Below are 21557 nucleotides of genomic sequence, written 5' to 3'. Positions count from 1 at the left end.
TTCTGCCTTGGAGCCAATATTGGTTCCAAGACACAAGGTGAGGGTTTTAAAAAAAAAGACATGCATACTTGCACTCCTGAAGTACTTAGGTAAAAGAACACTGTTCACAATGAGAAAAAGAACTCTGAGAGTAGAAATGCAAAAGAAAACCCTATGACATCACTTATCACATGTATATATGGGGATGTGATTTGTGGCTTTAGAAAACTCACTCTATAGCAAAAATGAATAATATGGAAATAGGTACCAAGTGATAACATTTGTACAACCCAATGGAATTTCTTGTTGCCACTGAGAGAGGGGAGGGAGAGAAAATGAATCATGTAAACACAGAAAAATATTTAAAAATAAAATAAAGTAAAATCAGTGTTTCCCTTGGCTGCCATGTCGCTCCACTGGGCAAAGAAATAAAAAAAGACATGCATCCTTGTAGGGACTGAGGGATGACTTGAAAGAGGGATGGGTTGAAATCTATACAAAAGAAATAAATGGCTGCAAACATGAGAATCATAATCTTAACTATGGAGGGATTCAATTATCCAATAAAAAGAGAATGGCAAAATGAACAAGAAAACGAAACCCAAGTTAGCGCTGTAAGAGGAAAACAATGAAAATGAGAGGCTGGAACAAAATTTACTATGCATTAGGTGATTGCAAAAAACCTGGAGGTGCCACCAGTACTATCAGAAAAGGCTAAAATGAAAATTCATAATGTCAAGAGAGGGCAAAGGAGGATGCTATAATATGCTTTAAAATGCCACAATAACAACAACTTAATACTTAACATTTTTGCATCAAATGGCATAGAATCTAAATTGATGAAGGAAAAGTTAATCGAAGTACAAAAAGACAGATAGGGACACAATAATTGAAGGAGATTTCAAATATTTCTCAGAGCTGGATAAATCTATCAGAAATGTAAACAACAACTATAACATGGAACTGAACACACTTTTGGAGAAATAAGATCACAAACACTCATGGTATCTTCTGATTGGGAACATTAAAGAATGTGCATATTTCTTAGTACTAGATGGTACCATTACCCAAGACAGATCTTGTATTGTGACAAAGAGAAATTATAAATAAATGTATAAAAGAAGAAATGTTAAACATCATTTATAGACCATAATGCAATACAATTAGTAATGAATACCAAGAACACAAGAGAAAAAACCTAAAAGGAGACTTAATAATGACATCATGAATAACAAGTGGGTCAAAAATTAATACCTACATGAAAGAGAACAATGATGAGACAACATACCAAGATTTCTGGGATGCAGCTAAAGCATTCCTCAGAGGAAAAATGCTATCTCTGAAAATATATATTAACAAAACAGGTAAAAGAGAAGGTGGTTAATGAATTATTGAAAATTTTTATTTAATTAATTTAGAATATTTTTCAATGGTTATATGATTTGTGTTCTTTTCTTCCCCTCCTCCTGTCCCCCCCCCCCATGGTTAATGAATTTTTTAAAAAAGTAAACAATCAAGTAAATGAACCCCAAATATTCACAAAAGAGGAAATCTTGGAGAAGAGAAATGGATAAAAAGGAAAAGAAAAAACTGTAGAAATGACAAAATTGAAAGCTGGTTCTTTGAAGAAACGAGTAAGTTGACTAACCTTTAGCTAGACTAAAAATCAAATGGAAGCAAATAAAAAATTTTAAATGAAGAACATAAAAATCACTTTTTGAGCATAATTCCAAATTATTTTGCAGAATGATTGGATCAATTTATAGCTCCACCAACAGGGTTTCAGTGTGCCTGTGTGCTTACAATCCCTCCAACATTTACCATTTGTTGGGACATTGAACCACCTTTTTCATTATTCTCCTTGAGATTCTTTATCTTTTGTTCTCTCAGATGAAATTTGTCATTCTTTTTTTTTTAAGATCTAGAAAATTCTTTGATAGCTTGATTGGTAAGGCACTAGATTAAGTTAATTTAGGTAATACTGTATTTTTTATTATATTGGCACAGCCCAGTCATGAGCAATTGAACCTGAGTGAGATGAAGTATTTTCTAGATCGAGGTCCCAAAGCCTCTTTTCTAAGCCAAATATCTCTGTCATTGAGCAGAGTCTGTCAGAGCTCTGAAGGACCTCAGATGCTATGTTAGTCTAACCCTCTCCTTTAACTAGCCCCAGAGAGATGAATTGGTTTGTCCAGAGTCACACAGTTATTAGCAGAGCCATGATTCCAACCCAATCACATTACAGAATAAATATATCATATGTCCTTATGTAACGCATCTTATTATTACATAATAATATAATTATTGTATTAACTAATTAATGAAATATTAATTCAGTTCCTCCATTGATATGCATCCTCCTGCCATAGACTGTGACTCCTCCATGACTTAGTTGACTGTGTTCATCCCCAATCCTGACCACCATGTTCTTATTTATGTTCTCTTCTCTCCATTAGAATCCAAGTTCCTTGATGACAGGAACTGTCTTTGCTTTTGTTTTCGTATACCACATCATAAGCAGTTAAGTTATTTTTTGTTCATTTATTCAGAATTGCGATAGCTAAATAAAATGTGACCTCAAGGCCTACCTTCTGGTGATGAGTCCCTCCAAACTTTGTTGAGCCCAAAGATGGTCCTCTAAGCTTTTCTAGCTTGGTGGGATATGATAAAGTTTGGGTTCTGCTATCACAGCTGCTGAGAATCTAACATTTCTGTGTGATTATAAAGAACTGGAAGAATGCTTTTGGGGACAAATATTAGGCTAATAAAGAAGTTTCTTGGCCCATACCTCCTCCTGCTCTCCCAATTGCCCAAAGCAGGTTCCATCAGAGTTTCCTCCACCTACAAAAATGTCCATGAAAATTTCACAAGGAGGTCACAGAAATTCATTTTAGGCCAACTGAATTCTGTTCATTCATGAACTAACATAACTTTAGATGGCTCAAAAGCCTTGACGATTTATCTGGAGTAAATATGCCACTGGCCCTTCAAATGTAATGCATTTCAATGCCTAATTTAAATGAGTACTGAATTAATTCATACCCCTGCTCTCCTCCAGCTTATATAATTTAAATTTCTTGCCCTAAACTCTAGCTATAGCAAAAAGACAAGAAAGAGGAAAAAAGTATAGGCAAAGAGGAAACAAAATTATCAGTTTTTTCTGATAATAGGATGACATAAAACCCTAAAGAGTAGACCAAAATATAATTGAAGCAACAAATTCAGGAAAGTTGCAGGATGGAAAATAAATCTATATAAATCATAAACATTCCTGTATATTACCAACAAAACCCACCAGGAAGAGATGAAAAAGAGAAATTCCATTCAACATTACTACAAAATGTAAAAAAAAAAAAAAACCATATAGGAATCTACCTATCAAGACACAGGAACTATATAAATATGACTATGAAGTGCCCTTTATAGAAATACAGATCTAAATAATTGGAGAGATTATTAATTGCTCATGGCTGGGTTGTGCCAATATAATTTTTAAAAGGCAGTATTACCTAAATTAACTTAATATAGTGCCTTACCAAGCAAGCTATTAAAGAATTGTCTAGATCTTAAAAAAAAAGAATTACAAGTTTCATCATGAAAAAGGTGGGAAAGGAGCAAAACCAGATTTCAAACTAATACATCATAATAATCATCAAAAGAAACTATTGGGCATTGATTAACAAATAGAAAAACTGGTCACTAAAATAAATCAGCGTACAACTTAGAGAAACAAACTGACATAGTATTTCATTCAATAAACCCAAAGACCCCAAGCACTAGGGTAAGAACTCATTCACTACTCAACAAAAAGAAGTGAGGGACTAGAGGTGCAAAATTAGATCCACATTTTTAGATGAGGCCAGTGAGTGAATTGGGAATGCGGTGGGGTTTTGACCGTGAGGAGGTTGTGTTTTTGTTATTTAATGGGAAGAAGTTAGTTAGGAGAAGGTTAGTGATATTATTGCCCTCTCCTTCCCCCACCCCCCCTCATAAAAAGGAAAGAAATGAGGGTCATTGAAGAAGCAATTCTTAAAGTTCAGAGGGAGACAAACAAGCAAGACAGCTCTAAAGCCAACATGCTTAATGTATTATATACTTTAGCAGCAACTAGGTAGCACAGTGGATAGAGTGCTAGGTCTGGAGTTAGGAGAACCAGGGTTCAAATCTGACCTCAGACACTTCCTATCTGTGTGACCCTGGACAAGTCACTTAACCCTAATTGCTGAGCTCTTCCTGCTCTTCTGCCTTGGAACCATTATTTAGTATAGATTCTAACACAGAAGGTATGGGTTTAGGAAAGAATATTGGAATCCTTTTTTCAAAAATACCAGCTATCGGTAACAGAAATTCTATTTCAGATATAATCCTTTTCTCTGTTTATGGAAATGTTCAGATTTGTAGATATTTGTCAATTTCAGAAAGATTTTCAAAATCATTGCCCAAAAAGGAAAGACATTTTCTTGTCCTTTCTAGCAATGGCTTAAATGGTCCCTTAATAGAGAAGCAGCAGAACTTAATAGAGTGAAGATGTTATTTAATTAGTCAATTTAGAAGATTTTTCCTTGGCTCCAAGAATCATGTTCTTCCCCCCCTCCCCTCTGTAGCCGATGAGTAATTCCACTAGGTTTGACATGTGTCCTTGATGAAACCCTTGGACTTAATGGATTGAATGCTAACTTTGGAGTCAGGAAGACCCGAGTTCAAAGCCCACCTCAGTGACTGAATGAGCCCGTGACCATGGGCTCTCAGGGTCTCAGAAGTTAGAGAGGGAGAGCCAGACAAACTGCAAGCCCTTGAGATGCTGACCACAATATAGATGAAGCCGTGATTTCCAAAGAGCCTCCTCTCTGCCAAGCGTTGGCTTGTTCCAACCAGTTAACGACTCTCTGAACAGGAACAATATCAGGCTCTACCTTCCTAGTGAAGGTCACGACTGATCTCATTCTGGGCTTCACTGAAGTATGAATCACGAGTGACAAGTCAACTAATTTGAGTTGTCTCACCGGGCGGTTATTGCTTTGTACCTTCCCCTGCCCCCCACAACCTGTGGGTCAATGTTAACCCCCAACAGCTCTAGCTAATCCTACCACATATAACTGGAAGTTGGGCATCTTTGACTTTGCCCCTGAGAACAGGAAGACTGGCTGTGCCTACAGGAATGCTGACCTCAGCTCCTCCAGCCAAGCCCTAGTCCCCAAAGATGTCTAGATTCAAAATGCTTCTTGCCTTTGAATCCTCCCAGTGTTGCCATAGTTGCACGCTTCACCTGAAATTATGAAAGCATTTTCCTGTTGCGAATGAATCCTACTCTGGAAGTAGCCTTTCCAAAATTGCTCATAAACACATTCAAGAGCCTGGAAAATGTGCCTTGGGTAAGCTCTCACTTTCTATCTGCCCCTACCAGGACCCCCCCCTTTCCATTTGCTCAAAGCAGATACAACCCGGGGCTAGAATGAATTTAGATGGCCAGGCAATTATTATCATCACTTCATTTGAAAGGATTTAAGAGGCCAGATTTACTCATTCATATTATTCCTACAAGAACACATAGACACTTGTCTCATAGGTTCCTAGATCGGGAGAAAACCACAAAGGCCACCTAGCCAAACCCCTTTATTTTAGAGAAAGGGAGAAACTGAGGACCAGGAAAATGAAATGACCTGAGCAAGGTCACACAGGTAGTAAGTGGCAGAGCCAGGATTCAAACCCAAGACCTTTGACACCAGAGCTAATAACTGCCTTCCTACCAAGAGGCCTCAGAATTGTGTAACCAATCAAGGGCAAAGCTAAGGATAAGAATAAAGATGGCAGTGAGGGCACCCCTGTGATTTTAATCTGGTGAATAGCATACTGGAACTAAGGATGTAATGGGGTTTTCCCCCAATATCTTTTTTATTTCATTTCATTTTTTTCAATTACAAAACATTTGCTTTTCTCTCCCTAGACTCCTTTATTGAAAAGATAAAAAACAAAACCCCCGTAACTATGTCTGTTCAAGCAAAATGAAATCTCTCTTTGGGTACATCCAAAAAAATGTCTCAACCTGCACCTCAAGTCCATCACCTTTCTGAAACATAATCATGTAATTTAATCTGCAAATGATATGCATGTCAACATTTGTAAAGCATAATCCACACACCTATTGAGAACGTCTGCACCCTCTTTAGGACTTCTTTCTTCTAGAAACTTGAAAACAAAAGCTAGGAGATCAGATGGGACTAGGAGTTTGTGTGCCTGAGTCCCTGAGCTTCCCACTGATGGGACCTAGTGAAGAATTCAGCCCAGCACTGTCCCTACCAAGTCCACTCCTACACACATTGCCTGAATCCTTCTTCCCTCACCATTCTTTCAGCAACCTGTATCCTTTCTTCTTCTCTCCTATTAGAAGATAGCTGGGTAATTGATAATGATTAGTTTTCAATTCTAATCTGAGGCTCCCTAAAGTAGCCAGGATAGCTGACCAACACAGCACCTTCCTGCCTAGATTCCTTTTAAACTATCTTAGAACCAATATCATGTATCCAAGGCAGAATATCATGGTTCCAAGGCAGAAGAGGAGGAAGTGCGAGGCAAAGGCTTTATCCATTGAGCAACCTAGCTGCCCCTTTGCATCCATTTTCTTTTTCTTTCTTTTTACATTTTTTATTTAATTAATTCATTTAGAAGATTTCCCCATGGTTACAAGAATCATGTTCTTTCCCTCCCCTCTTTCCTCCCCCTCCCGTAGCCAATGAACAATTCCATTGGGTTTTACATGTGTCATTGATCAAGACCCATTTCCATATTATTCATATTTGCAATAGAGTGATCGTCTAGAGTCTGTATCCCCAATCATATCCCCATCGACCCATGTGCATGCATTTTCATCAGTGGACACTCCCCTCTTCCTATACCCAATATAAATATGTGCCACAAAGAGTTAGAAATTTACAAATGGATTGCAGAATGGAAAAAGTTGAGAAATCATTTGACTTTAGTCACAAGGTCTCTGTGACCCTGTGACTCCAAAAGCTACCCAGGAGTATGTCAGGGAACAACAGGAAATTCTGTGTTGACCCGGAGGTGGAAAAGACCCAAACTTTGGTGGTCAAAAGACTACCCAGCAGTCCTCTCCCCACTCTCAATAAGAGAAGACTGCCCTCTGCTTTGAGACCATACATCAATATGTCAAGTATCTAGGGTTTTGTTGCTTTGAGGAATCTCTCCACCAAAGCAGAACCCATCTGTAATTTAGTTTGCAAGTTTAAAGAATTGTCTGCAGCTCAGAGAAGTTGTCACTTGCCCAGAGTGACAGCACTAGAGTCCCCAAGACAGGATTTATAAACTCGATGTCCACAACTCTAACTACTATGCAATACAGTCTCTCTTGGCCAATCTAATTCCACCCAACAAATATTTATTTAGTGGCCATACTGTAGCCTAAGGTTCTATCCAGAGTTTAAAGAAACTCTACAGCTCTGCCTTTTCCACTGTTGGGTCTCATGGGAGATATGTTCTTTTGAGAACTGATACCAAGCTGGTCTGATTGTGGTGGCTTTAGTTTGGTTCTGCAGCTGCCACAGTCTTTGAGAGTGGATTTCTACTTGACTATATAACAGCATCTGTATAATGCTTTAATTTTTTCAAAGCCTTGTGTATATGTCATCATCTCATTTGATCCTTGCAACAAACCTGGGAGGTAGGTGCTATTATTCTCCCCATTTTACACATGAGGAGACTGAGGCAACAGAGGTTAAGTGCCTTGCTCAGAGTTACACAGTGAGTGAGTATCTGAGGATTTGAACTGAAATCTTCTCCATGAGTTCAAGTCTAGCATTTGAGCCCATTGTCTTGCCACCTTCTGATTTGTGTTTGACTGGTTCAGCTGCCTTTCAGCTCATCAGACAATGGCTGTTTCTACACCTGGATATTGAGGTAGCTCTGAGATTGCTTTTATGTCAGGGGACTGGCAGTTTGAGATCTTGCTCTGAAAATCTCATGCCACTCAACCAAAATTTATTCAGTGCTTACTATGGGACTACAAATAGAAAACTGACACAGTCCTTGTGACAACAATCTGTAAGGAGAGACATATATGTCAACAAGCATATAAATGCATACTGATATTCAAGACTGAAATAGCTCCTGCCCTCACTGAGTTTAATTTCAAATAATCCATATTGCCTTGCCCTGACAAAAATCAAGATTGTAGATTTGGAGCTAGGAAGAGTCTTTGAAGTCATTTTCAGATGTCCTCCGATTGGGGAATGGCTGAACAAAGTGTGGTATCTGTTGGTGATGGAATACTATTGTGCTCAAAGGAATGATGAACTGGAGGGATTCCATGGGAACTGGAATGACCTCCAGGAATTGATGCAGAAAGAGCAGAACCAGAAGAACATTGTACACAGAGACGGATACACTGTGGCACAATCAAATGTAACGGACTTCTCTACTGGCAGCAATGCAATCACCCAGGACAATTCAGAGGGACTTATGAGAAAGAACTGTGGGAACAGAAATGCAGAAGAAAAACAACATGGGTGGATGGCCTCTAAACGATCACCTTAGTGCAAATATCAATAATGGAAATAAGTTTCGATCAAGGACACATGTAAAACCCAGTGGAATTTCGTGTCAGCTATGGGAGGGGGTGGATGGAGGGAGGGAAAGAACATGAATCTTGTAACCATGGAAAAATAGTCTAAATTAACTAATTAAATACAATTTTCCAAAATGCTAAAAAAAAAAAAGATTAAAAACAGAGGTTAAGTGACTGGTCCAGAGTCACATTGCTAGTAAGTGATGAAGGTGGGAATTTGTCTGGTCTTCCTGGTCCAAAGCCCCATTGCCACCAGTTCCTTTCTTCTTCCCTCCTTTCCCTTCCCCTCCCCTCCCCTTCTGTCCTCTCCTGGACTTGGTAAGCCTGTATGTGACTTTACTGATCCTCCCCCGCCCTCTCTTCATTAGACAGTGAAAAGATGTCGGGGAGGGGGTGAATGGTGCCCTTGAATCTTTGTTGCTTCTGAAAGTGCTCATCCACTGGAGTGCCGACAGTCTGGAGGAAAGAAAGCCCTTCCTGTAAGGTTGCCTTTGGCTAGCACACACACATATTTGTGCTTACAGCATAAAAAGGGGAGAATGTGGTCTCGCTTGAGGACACTCTGGGAAATAGGGCAGAGGCTGCATGCAATATGACCTAAAGGAGCAACGGGCTTCAGTCCTGGCGTTCCTTCCCGAGCTTTGCTCAACGGTTTGACACATTAATTCCGAGATGGAGGCATTTCGGTTTCTGAGAGTTCTCCAGGACATCTTTGTGCTGAAATAGCAGTCTCTCCATTAAGAAATGCATTCTGACAAGGCAGAGTAGCCAAGGCATTGGTCATACTCTTTTCTGTAATGTTTACAAGGCGTTCATTCCATAGACGAGATGGGAGGGGGAAGGGCAGAATCCAAGGGGTTTCACAGGCAAATTGCCAGCTGAGACCCGTCTTCCCTGAAGTCATACATAAATAAGGCTCCTAGCTCTAGTTAGCCATTAACCCAGGCCTCTTTATTTTATTTACTAAGAGGGAAACTGAGGCCTCGGGAAGTTAAACACCCGCCGGAGGTCACACTTAAGCCTCCTAGCTGTGGAGTTAAAAGGGTCTTCGGAGACTACTAACCCAACTGTTTGTTTTATTTACCCAGAGGGAAACTGAAGCCCCAGGAGGAGCTCACACACAAGGCTCCTAGCTCTCGAGTTAGAAGGGAGCTCAAAAGCCATTAGCCCAGCCCTCTTTATTTTATTTATCAAGAAGGAAACTAGAATTAAAAGAGCCCTCAGAAGCCAGCCAGGCCAACTCCCTCACTTTACAGAGAAGGAAACTGAGGCAGAGAGGTTTTCCTGGGGCTATAAAGGTAGATTGACTAAGCCAACCAAACGCCCTGGGCCTGATTCCAAATTCAGCCCTCTTTTTTTGGTATTTGCACTGCCTCTCTGCTTTTAAGTATACCATTAAAGGGCAGCTCCCCCTCCCCCCTTATCTGGAAGAAGGGAAAACAATCCCTTAACACCTTAGTACTGATAAGTTTAACTGATTAGCCCTAGGAAGACCCGGGAGAAGTGAGGCAGGCTCCTTTGCCTGGTTGATCAGAAATCAGTGAAAGTTTGGCTCTGAGCACAGCCCCAGGTGTGGGGGAGGGGGGGAAGAGATGGGCTTCAGATTGAAGCCGGGGCTACCAGAGAGCATCCCAGGTGCCCAAGGTTGGGGGGGAGGGAGGAGGGGAATGAAGAAAGAGGTGGGGGTTTTTTTGGGGGGGAGAGGAAGCCAAACTTTACCTCCTCAGTTTTTTTGCCAAGAGATAGCCTTGATGTTTCCGTTGCTATTTGGTTCAGGGATTGTTTTGGGGGTGCCCAGCACTTTAGTTTGTAGAATGGGGAGGAGTTGACCAGGGCCATCTGATCAGTTCACTAGGAAGTGAGTTTGGGGGTTGTATTTTCCCATGGAGGATGCAGGCCTGCCTTGTTGAGAGGATGATGGGCATCAAAACTTCAGGGATGGGGGATGGATTTAGTTGGCTGAGCCCTTTTCAGAGAGATCCTGGAAAGAGTTGAACCTAGACCAGAGAACAGATGAGCCTAGAACTCAGTCTATTGGGAGAAGCGATGGTGAAGCCTCTTATCTTATGCGTGGGGTCTCTAGAGAGTTCAAAGGCACATTTCAGGAACCCGAAGTGCCTGACTCCAGCCATAGGAGATTTGTTTGCAACTTAGCTGCACATGCTTTCAGCCCACAAGGCCCTGGAGAGGATGGAACAATGTGCCCAGTTCTTTGGAGGTGGAAGTTCCTGGGGATTCCATGAGATTTTCCATGTCGACTTCCTGGGACATTCCAGGAGCCAGCTTTCTGGATAGAGAAGGGGGAAGATTTCGTGGACAATGCCAAGTTTCAGAGTCAGCCTTCTAGAAGGAGAAGGGGAGGTTACTGACCAGCTTCTAGACTGAATGAATAAGTGACTATAATCTCCCCTTGGTGTTTTTCTGGTGATAGCAGTGGGAACTTGCTGATGTACAAAGTATCCTTAGCAAACTCTAAAAACAAAGCATGGAATGGTACTGGGGCTGGGTTAAAAAAAAAGAGTAAACGTATTGTTTTAGATGTCACTTAAAAAATAGCTTTCTAGTTGGAAGTGACCTGAATGCATTTTTCATTTACATTTTTTTGTTATTCTGAACTCGACAAATATGATCATCTCCATATAAGCAAAAGAGGAAAAGTGTGTGTGTGTGGGGGGGGTCCATAAAACCAGGAATGTATTACATAATCCATTCAACATGTTAGTTTCAAAGCTGTCTTGCTTGTCTGCATCTCCTTCTGGGTATTTGTTTCCAATGCTACAATAACTCTCTTTTTTTCCTTTTCTTTTTTGGCATTGTTGATCACTCTTTCCCTAATCCCTTCCTCCATTTAAAAAAAAAAGGACACAACCAAACAAACAAAAAAATTGTAATAGATATGCATAGTCAAGCAAAACAAATCCATGCATTGGCTTCATCAACACAAATGTTTTATGTCTATTTGCACAGTTCGGTGCTAGGCATTGTGTTGCCATTGGGGGATATGATATGTACACAGAAAATTAAATACAAAATATATACAAACAGGAGGGAGCTCAGGTTAGACTTCCTTTAGGAAGCAGCAGCATTTGAGCTGACTGAAAGAAGGGAGAGTTTTCTATGAGGCGGTTCTAAGGAGCGAGTGCATTCTGTTGCCCAACCAGAGAAGGGAAATGGAAGGGGAAGTGGGGTTAGGGAACAGCAAGCAGGCCAGTCAGGTAAGAGAAAAAAAGCCTGGAAAGGTAAATTTTTGCCAGTTAGAGAAATTTGCACTTTATCCTAAAGGCAAGAGGAAGCCACTGGATTTTACTGAGCAGGGGAGTGCCAAGGTCAGACCTGTGCTTTCCAGATATCACTTCGGCAGGTGTGGGGAGAATAGAGCAAGGTGGGGAAGAGCACAGAGATTGGTTAAAAGGCTATTGCAAAAGAGAGGTAATGAGTACCTGAACTAGGTTGGCAGTTGTGAGCAGGAGTGGAGGGATAGAAGTAAGAGATGTCACAGGAGGTAATATTGACAAAATTTGGCAACTGACAATGAAGGAAGGAAGTGATGGAGAGGGAAGAATCCAGGCTGACTCTGAGGTTGTGAGCCTGAGTGACTTGGAAGGATGACAGTGGCTTGAACAGAAATAGGGAAGTGGGGGGGGGGGTTGAGTCCTTTGGGAGAAAAGATAATGACTCCCTTTTTAGATATATTAGCGTTTGAGATGTAGCTCTCTCTTGACCTCCTGTCTTGCATCTCTAACTGGATGTTCAGGAGATATTTTAAACCCCTCGAGTCCCAAACTGAACTCATCTTTCCTCTAAACCCTTCCCATTTCCTAATTTCCCTGTTACTGTGCAGGGTATCACCATTTTCCCAGTCTCCAGGCTCACAACCTAGTTATCTTCCTTCCCTCCTCACTCTCTCACACCCAGTATTCAATTAGTTGCCAAGTCCTTTGTACTATCTCTTCTACACACCCTTCTCTCTGCCACTGCCACCACCCTGTTGCAGGCCCTCATCACCTCATGCCTGGACTGTAGAAAGAGCCAGTTGGTTTTTCCCCATTCCAGTCCATCCCACAAAACACAAATCTGCCCAATGATCTCCTCCATTCAATCAATTCCCCTGGCCCTCTACTATCTTCAAGATCAAATATAAAGTCTTCTTGGCTTTTAAAGTTCTTCCTAACGGGATCCCTTCCTACCTTCCCAATCTTCTTTACACTTTACTCCTCTTCAAGTATGTTTTAGAAAACACACACACAAAACTCACCTTCTGTCGTAGAATCAATGCTGTATATTGGTTCCAAGACAGAAGAGCAGTAAAGGCTAGGGCAAATGGAGTTGTCACTTGCCCAGGGTCACACCACTAGGAAGGGTCTGAGATCACATTTGAACCCAGGACTCCCAGTTTCCAGGTGTGGCTCTCTAGCCACTGAATCACCTAACTGCCCCTCTCCTAGTACTTTGTAATTTAGCAAGGGTAGCCTCCTTGCAGTTCCTTTAACAGGACCCTCCATCTCTCTGCTCTAGGCATTTTCTCAGGCTGTCTTCCATGCCTCACCCTGCCTCCCGGCGATCCTGGCTCCCTTCAAGTCTCAGCTAAAGTCCCACCCTCTGCAAGAAGCTTTTCCCAGTCCTTCTGGATCTTAGTGTCTCCTCTAGGAGTTTATCCCGTTCGTCCTGCCCCTATCTTTTGAATACATAGATATTTGCAGGTTATCTCCCCCATTAGGCTATGAGCTCTTCTAGAAAGTAGGGACTGTCTTTTGCCTCTATTTGTAACTTCAGTGCTTAGAACAGTGCCTGGCACAGAGTAGGTGCTTGTTGACTATGGGATACCCAGAGGCAGTTGGAGATTCGGGACTGGACCCCTCAGGGACATCTCAGGTGAATAACTTTTCTACCAATGCAGGTCAGCCCCTTCTCTGCAATTTCTCTTCTTGGTGAGTTGCCTGGAGCCCTGAGATCGGAGTAAATGACTTGGGCAGGATCACATGGCCAAAGCCCGTCAGAAGCAAGAGTTGAACCCAGGCTTTCTGCGGCTGGTTCTCTTGTCACTCACACTCGAACAGCCTTCATCCTGAGTGCGCTCAAGTGAAAGTTGGCAAGCATCCCAAATGGAAGTGAACAGACTCGAACCCTACCGTGACCTCGGGGTCGCCCTGCCCTTCCAGGACCCCCTGGCCACCGGGATCCCGGCCCTACACTGAGGCCCTCCCTCCTGGGCTCTGGTCAAGGGTCACTTCTTCCCAGGCGGGCCAGCTTGGGTCCTTGGGGCACCCTAGGGGCGGGGCGCATGGGGCGGGCCCAAGGGCCTTCCCCCCAGGGGGCGGAGCCAGGCGCCCAGGTCCCAGAGCCCCGAGCCGCGACTGTGGCAGTGGCTTCGGCATTGGTGGTGTCGGTGGTGGCAGGGCTGCGGCGGCGGCGGGACCGACACCAGCGGGGAGCGGGCGATCGGCCCGCGGCGGAGGCTCGGTCCATCTCCTGTCGGTCTCCAGCCCTGCTTCCAACCTCTCCCGGCTGCCGGCAGGGGCTCACCTGGGCCGGGGTCGCGGGCCGAGGAGGGCGCGACGCACGCACGCTCCGTGGCGCAGGGGCACGCACGCCGGCGGCGGCGGGCAGCCAGCCGGGCAGCTCTGCAGCAGCGGGCAGCCTCGCAGCGGGCAGCCAGACGGGCAGCCGAGCCAGCGCGCGCGCCATGCTGCGGCCGCTCCGCGCCCGCGCTCGCACCCGCGCCCGGCTCCGGCCCCAGCCCCGCCGCAGTCCCAGCCCCAGCTCCGGCCCGAGCCGCCGCCGCCTCGGCTCCCCGGGGGCCCTGTGGGCGCTGGCCTTCGCCCTGGCACTCGGCCCGCCGCCGCCCGCTTCCCGGGGCGCCGAGGCGGCCGCAGTGTGGACCGCCTACCTGAACGTGTCGTGGCGGGCGCGGGCCCCCGGGCTCAACAGTACCGGCTGGGAGCTGAGTGAGGAGGGCGTGTACGGGCAGGACTCGCCTCTCGAGCCCGCCGCTGGCCTCGTGCTGCCCCCCGACGGGCCTGGGGCGCTCAACGCCTGCAGTCCGCACACCAACTTCACCGTGCCCGCCGCCGGCGTGCCCTGGCTGGCGCTCATCCAGCGGGGCGGCGGCTGCACATTCGCTGACAAGATCAACTTGGCCTTCGACAGGGGGGCAGCCGGGGCCGTCATCTACAACTTCGCGGGCACTCGCAACGATGTCTTCCCCATGTCCCACCCGGGTGAGTGCCCCCCCCCCCTTCATCTTGTTCTTCCCTCCTCCCTCTTCTCTTCTCCCTTTCCCCCACCCCCTTCTCTCTTCCCCTTCCTTTCCCACCTTTTCTCTCTCCCTCCCCCCTTCCTCTCTCTCTCCCCCTTTCCTCTCTTCTCCCCCTCCCTACTTCTTCTCTCCCTCCCCCTCCTCTCCCCTTCTCTCTCCTGCCTCCCCCTCTGCTCCCCCCTCTCTTCTCTCCCTCCTTTCCCTTTCCTCTTCTTTTCTTTCACTCTCCCCCTCCTCTCCCCTCTCTCTTCTCCCCTCCCTCTCTTTTTCTTCCTCACCCTTTCCCCCTCCCTTCTCCTTCTCCTCTTCCCACTTCTCTTCCTCCCATTTCTCTCTCCCCCCATTTCTCTCTCCCCCTCTTCTCTTCTCAACTATCTTCTCTTCCCACCTCTTATTTAATCCTCTCTCCTCCCTTCTTTTCTTTTCTCCCCCTTTCTTGCCCTCTTCTTTCTCCCTTCTCCCCCCACCCCCACCCAGTTGGATTTGGGATTTGGCAGGAAAGACACCTTGAGAGAAAGACACCTCTCCTTCTCAGAGCCTGGGAGTGGACAGGGATATGCCTGGCACTTCTGTTTGGCCTAAAGGTCTTGTCATCTGACATTTATATAGGACTTTGAGGTTTTACAAAGCACTTTACATCTCTTAACACATTGGAGTTTCACCAAAACCCTGCCAGGAAGATGCTGCAGGTATTATTCCCTACATTACAGAGGAGGAAACTGAGGTTCATATAAAGTGCCTGGGGTTGTGAGATTTGAACCCATGGCTTCCTGACTCCCATCCTAACTACTTTTTCATTAGGAAGTGTGATGGATGGAATCAGGTTGTCTCTAACCCTTCCAATCTGGGTAAACCATGCCCTTTCTTAATTAACTTCCTCCAAGTTGGTTCTTTTCACCTGCTGAATTGGAAGTAGGCATTGAGTTTGGAATAGGTCACATTGAGTGGAAAAAAAGGGAGCCAACAACTTTGCCCCTACGGAGATTTTTCCTCCTCTCTCTTTTTTCCATTCTTAGTTACTTGTTTGTGCAAAGTCAGCCTTATTGTAAATCTGAGAACTCTCCTTGATTCTTTTGCTCAGTACCTTCCCTACTTAGAGTGAGTTTTCTTCTTTCCCCCATTAGAATCTGATTTGGGCCATTGGGCTGCAAAACACATAGTTAATGTTATGTTTAAAGAGTCAGTTTATACACAGGGGACAGAAATAACTCAGATTTGGGGGAAATAGTTAAGGGAGTTTTTGAATCTGGAAGGCATCTCGAGGTTTTCTATTTTTCCCTTTTCCTGCTCTTGATTTTCATCATCGTTATGGTTGTTAAAGCCAACCCCCCAAATGGACAAAATCATCATGAAATTTACAAGGAAAAACATGGGATTATAAATTCCCAGGGACAGACTGATAAGAAAAGGTCCCAAATGGGGTCTTGCCCTCCCAGACTTTCTGATATAAAGTAGTTACCCTCAAAACTCTCTACTGTCTGCCCAAGGGTAAAATAGAGCAGTCAGTCAGGAGAATATAATGAGTACAACAAATCAGCCACATGTATTCCAAAGCTTTTCTGTTAGATAATAATATAGAAAAGACAAAATCAAGAAAGAGGATTTACAGTTTTAGGGATGTACTTAGGAACTCTGGCCCAGAAATTGGCAGGAAAAGTATTTAGACCTTCATCTCTCACCACTAAGTTCCACCTGGATCCAAGCCTTGAACATTTAGAGGGGGAAAACCCCATAAAAGAATAAATGAAGATGGACAAAGGATGACTCACCTGGTAGGAGAAAGATATGTTTGGAAATGAGGGTGATGTAAAAACCAAAGACATCAAGAAAGTTAAAAAAAGCAATAACTTAAACCTCATTTAAAAATGTCTGTTTTTAAGTCAGTCGGTTCTGGATTCCCACTCCTCTACCCCACTGAGTTTTTTTGTGAAAAAGAAAAGTATTTAAGCAAAAACAAAGCTATACAGGCCTAGAGACAAGAGGTCCTAGGTTCAAATCTGGCCCCAGATACTTCCTAGCTGAATGACCCCCTGGACAAGTCACTTAGCCCCCACTGCCTAGCCCTTACTGCTCTTCTGCTTTGGAACCAATACACGGAATTGATTCTAAGATGGAAGGTAAGGGTTTAAAAAAACCAAAGACATAGAGACCCAGACTGATAATGTTTTGCCCTGTCGATTCCTCTTCCCCTCCCCAGAGGAGAGGGATATACTTCAATATCCATTCTGGTAGCCATTAATGTCTTTTTGTAAATTACTCCAAAGTCACCCTCCTTTATGTTCAGTTTCCTGGGAAGCCCTGAGCTCAATTCTCACTTTTGGCACATACAGACTGTGTGAATCTGGGCTAGTCAGCCTCTCTCCATGATCCAGGCAAATTCTCCAAGAACAGAAGTAGCCACCTAGCATCTAAAGAGGGAGTTCTCCATATCCATGGAATCTCAGGTCCATTCCTCATCTTCTATCCCATAACATTGGTGGTGTCGTGTATCTTGTTTGAGTACTGCTTTTTTCACCCTGCATCAAGTAATATAGTTCTTCCCATGACTTTCTGCATTTTTCACTGACTTCTGAATTCTTCCAGAGATCCATGAGTTCTTGGGTGTGGGTTTCAACCGTCCCCCCACACTGATGGATCACAGCCCCCTCTAATACTGTCTCTAGGATTTGCTGCCCTGAAAAAATCCATCCCTCTGGCCAGCCTGGTCATGAGCCCCTCTGTCCCTTGGCATGGACCTGAAACCTTTCCAAAGAACCCAGGCTCACCTCTGGCATATAGGCCTGCAGTATATTCCTGCTTCATTGAAATGTCTCATTGCCATTAGAATATCTGACTTGGATTCCTGCTGTTCAAACTCAGTCACAAAAGTACCCTGACTAGAAGCCTTCTATTACGTTGCTGTTAGTTCCTTTGAAAGAACATCACATTTGCTATTTCTAAGTTTTAACAGCCCATGTTGGGACTGGACCTGTGGATTTCACTGGTGTCAAGAATTCTGCTCTGCCACACAGATCAACACCTGTCCGGCCACTTAGACTTGGAGAGTTGCCTGGGAGCAGTGACTAACTAGCCAGGGAAGCACTTGAATCCTTCTGATAGCCTCCATTCTCCTATGCCATGATGACTTTTAATCTTGTAGCTATAATGACGACAAGCTATTAATGTGATACAAAAATGAACTCATAAAATGTGTCCTCTGAGTTTTGTAAACAGTGTCAATTGAGTGGCTTTCATATTGGGAAGAAATCTGGCCTTTGCTTCCACAGCAAGATGCCCCGGAGGCACGAAGCTGTCCTTATTATTCACACCGACAAATAACACTTTGGGGGGATGTTTTTAAGTGACTAGCTGAAGTCCAGCGACAAGATGCTTTAGGGGAAGAAATGGTATTGGTGGAGCAGAGCCTGCTACCTTTGTTGGTCATTTGGGTACATAGGGTTTGTTCCCAGGCTATCTAACCAGATGGGATGACCCGCAGGAAGCACTATGTTGACGGGAAAGAGGCATTGGGCTGGGAAATCTGGAACCTCAGTTCTAGCACCAGCCCTGCAATGTGAGCCGTGTGGCCTTGGACAAATCATTTCAGGGCTCTGGGCCAACGTTTACTCATCTCAAAAATGAAGGGATAGTTGCTAGATGTACAGTTTCCGAAATGGAGAAAGGAAGTGGTCAGAGCAGTAAGGGTGGGGTTGTGATTAACCACTAGGTGCTTAAACCAACTAGGGTTGATGCCCTCTGAGAAGGCTTGTCTCCACTTCCACCCTTTCCCCCAATACAGCTCAACAGGGCCTCCCTCTGACCTCAGCTGCACGCACCCCCCCCCCCCCCCCCAGCAATCACCAGTCCTCTTAACTTGCATCTTGCCATAGGACTTGAATGAATCTGGAAGAGAGACTTTGTGCAGCTCTGCCTCACTTCAATCCAGTTCTCTCCCAAGTCAAGCCGTCACCTGGTGATGGACCTTTCCTCTTCCAAAATGAAGGACAAACAACAACCCTCCCCACCCCCACCCCAAGTTGGGCTGTTATAACCTAATTGGGCTCTGTAGCAGCCAGGCAGGCAATCTAGAGGGAAAAGTATTATCATAGGGATGAGTAGGCATGTACAGATTGATGTGGGCATCACAGGGCAGCCCATTCTGCTAGCTTCCTTGCCCTTCTTTCAAACTGTTTTCCCAGACTCTTACCTTCTCTTCTGCCTTGGAATCAATACAGTGTATTGGTTCCAAGGCAGAAGAGTGGTAAGGGCTAGGCAATGGGGGTCAAGTGACTTGCCCAGGGTCACACAGCTGGGAAGTGTCTGAGGCCAGATTGGAACCCAAGACCTCCCGTCTCTAGGCCTGGCTCTCCATCCACTGAGCCACCCAGCTGCCCCCTTTCCCTATTTCTTTAAAGGGTGCCATCATCCTTCTAGGCAGCCCAGTTCTACCTCTCCTCATTATCCTTGACTGCCCTTTTGAAAGGTACTAATGGTCTCTTCCTTGGCAAAGCTCATGACCTTTTCTTAATCCTCATCCTTACTGACTTCTCTGCATGCTGGGCTGTTTGACCACTCTAGCTGTCTTCCTGTCCACTTAACTCTCCCTTCTCCTGCTTGCTGGAAACAATACAAGTTCTAAAAATCCCTCATGTATGTATGTATGCCTTAAAAAAAACTATGAAACCCATTTTTCTAGCTTATTTTTCTTTTTAGTCTTCAAAACAAAGCATTTCAGTCAGTTTTGAACCCATTTAGTACAGATATAAAAATGTAGCACCTTCCAGTTAGTTTGAAAAACTAATGCTTAGTTCTCAACTGTGTCCAACCCTTGGTGATTCCATTTGGGGTCTTCTTGGCAAAGATCCTGGAGTGGTTTGCTATTTCCTTCTCCAGCTCATTTTACAGATGGGGAAATTGAGGCAAGCAGGGTAAATTGACTGGCCCCAGGATCACCCAGCTAGGAGGTATCTAAGGTCAAATTTGAACTCAGGTCCTCTTGACTCCAGGACTGGTGCTCTATCAACTGTGCTGCCTACCTGCCCCTCTTAGTATCAATTCTAAGGCTGAACACTAAAAGCTAGGCACTAGGGATTAAGTGACTTGCCCAAGGTCACCCAGCTAACAAGTGTCCAAGCTCAGATTTGAACCCAGGACCTCCATCTCTAGGCCTGGCTCTCAATCCACTGAGCCATGCAGCTGCTCCCTCATCATCTTTTTCAAGTATTATAGCCATTAAAACCAAGTATCATTAAAAAACCCTAGAACCCAACTTTCAAATTGCCATATCCTAGTCTCAGGCCAAAGCTTTGAAAAAACTAAGAAAGACTATTCAGTCATGTTCATACCATTACAATATTTTTAGTGAGAGCAAAATGGGATTCAGGCCCATTAATAAAATATTCTTTTCAAAATATTCCACCTCCCTCCATCTCATCTTTTTACATTTCTTTTTTTGGTGTCTACTTTCTACCGTACATAATAGGATGGAGGCAGAGGTATGGAATTGTAAGTGAGTAAGCACCGTCCAAAGGTTGGCGGGGTTTCGCTCTTTCTTTTTTTAAACAAAAACATTTTGGAAAATTCTGAGTTAGGTGCCAGAGACTGTCTAGCGCTCAAATGCTGGGATTCCAATTACTTGAGATTTGGAATCTCATTTCTCCCTTGAACATTTGGGGAAACTTCTTTCTGACCCAGGGAAAATGTCATTTGCATTTCATCCCCCAATGTTGGCATTGGCAATCATTTGCATAATCCAATTTGCAAAGTACTTTGTGGTGCTTCACAGTAAACTGCCAGGTTTGCATTTATAATCTCTTACCTGGCACCAGGCGACTTGCAGAATTAAAATGACAGTCTAAATCACCGAGTAGGAAAAGGAAACTGGAATTGAAATGTGGGTTCATTTAATAATTAATGTCACCGGGATTTAAGGGCCACAGTTGGAGGCAGAGTGGTTGGTGACCTTTTGTATGGCTCTCCTGAAGTTGGCCAGCCTTGTGACCCACCCATGACTGGCTCATATTTGGGACCACACTTTAATAGATGGGTCCCCCATTCCGTGTGGGTGGGGAGATGCTAGCCCTGAAGGATTCTCCTGGAGTTGTAGCTGTAGATGGGTGTGGTGAACACTGTTGAAAAAAAAGAAAAGCCTAACCTGGAATCCTCTTAAACACAAAAAACAACCCTCTAGGCTTCTAATTATGTGCTTAGAGAAAAATTGGGAGAGTTTCAGTTTTCACTAATCTGAGTCTTATAATGGGCAAAAGGACCTGAATAGCCAGGGAAAAAAAGCTTGTAGGAACTTCTAAAGTCATCTGGCTCCACTCCCTCATTTTACAGAGGAAGAAACTAAGGCTCTCAAAGGAAAGCCACTTCACCAAGGTCATGCCTAGCCCCCTAACTCTAGAACTGGGAGGGATCCCAGAGGCACTTACTTTACAGTCTAGGTTAAGCCCTCTCCTTTTTACAAGTGAAGAAACTAAGGTACAGAAAGAAGGGAAGTGACTTGTCCAAGGTCACACAGCCAAATGGGTTCTCAGAGATCATCTAGTCCCCCCCGCATCTTTTTGTAGGCAAGGAAGTTAAGGCACGGAGGAGTTTAAAAAAAACTTACTCAAGGTCACCCAGGTATCTAAGAAGCAGAGGTGTGGGATTTGACTCCAAATCCAAATCTTTCCACTATGCTCTGATAAGTAACTTTCTTAGGCTAGGTTTCTAGAAAAACAACTGTGCTATTGGGAATCTCTACCTTGACTTCTCTGG

The 21557-nt window shown here is 44.1% G+C and overlaps 1 protein-coding gene across 4 annotated transcripts in view; it reads left to right on the top strand.

Annotated features, from left to right (window-relative positions):
• RNF128 (ring finger protein 128) overlaps positions 1-21557 on the top strand; it is a 112766-nt gene that overhangs the window by 33067 nt on the left and 58142 nt on the right. For 3 of the 4 annotated variants that reach the window (XM_056808898.1, XM_056808896.1, XM_056808897.1), the window contains exon 1: positions 13826-14778. The exons of the other annotated variant lie outside the window; for it this stretch is intronic. In XM_056808898.1, coding sequence (XP_056664876.1) covers positions 13842-14778 — 937 coding nt within the window. In that variant the 5' untranslated portion in view covers positions 13826-13841. Of the gene's footprint in view, positions 1-13825; positions 14779-21557 lie in introns of those variants that run through there. 4 annotated transcript variants of the gene reach the window in all.

Source organism: Monodelphis domestica, chromosome X (genome assembly GCF_027887165.1).
Source record: "Monodelphis domestica isolate mMonDom1 chromosome X, mMonDom1.pri, whole genome shotgun sequence".
Lineage (NCBI taxonomy): Eukaryota > Metazoa > Chordata > Mammalia > Didelphimorphia > Didelphidae > Monodelphis > Monodelphis domestica.
The sequence above is the reverse complement of the archived record's forward strand: the minus strand, read 5'-3'. Positions and strand labels throughout refer to the sequence as shown.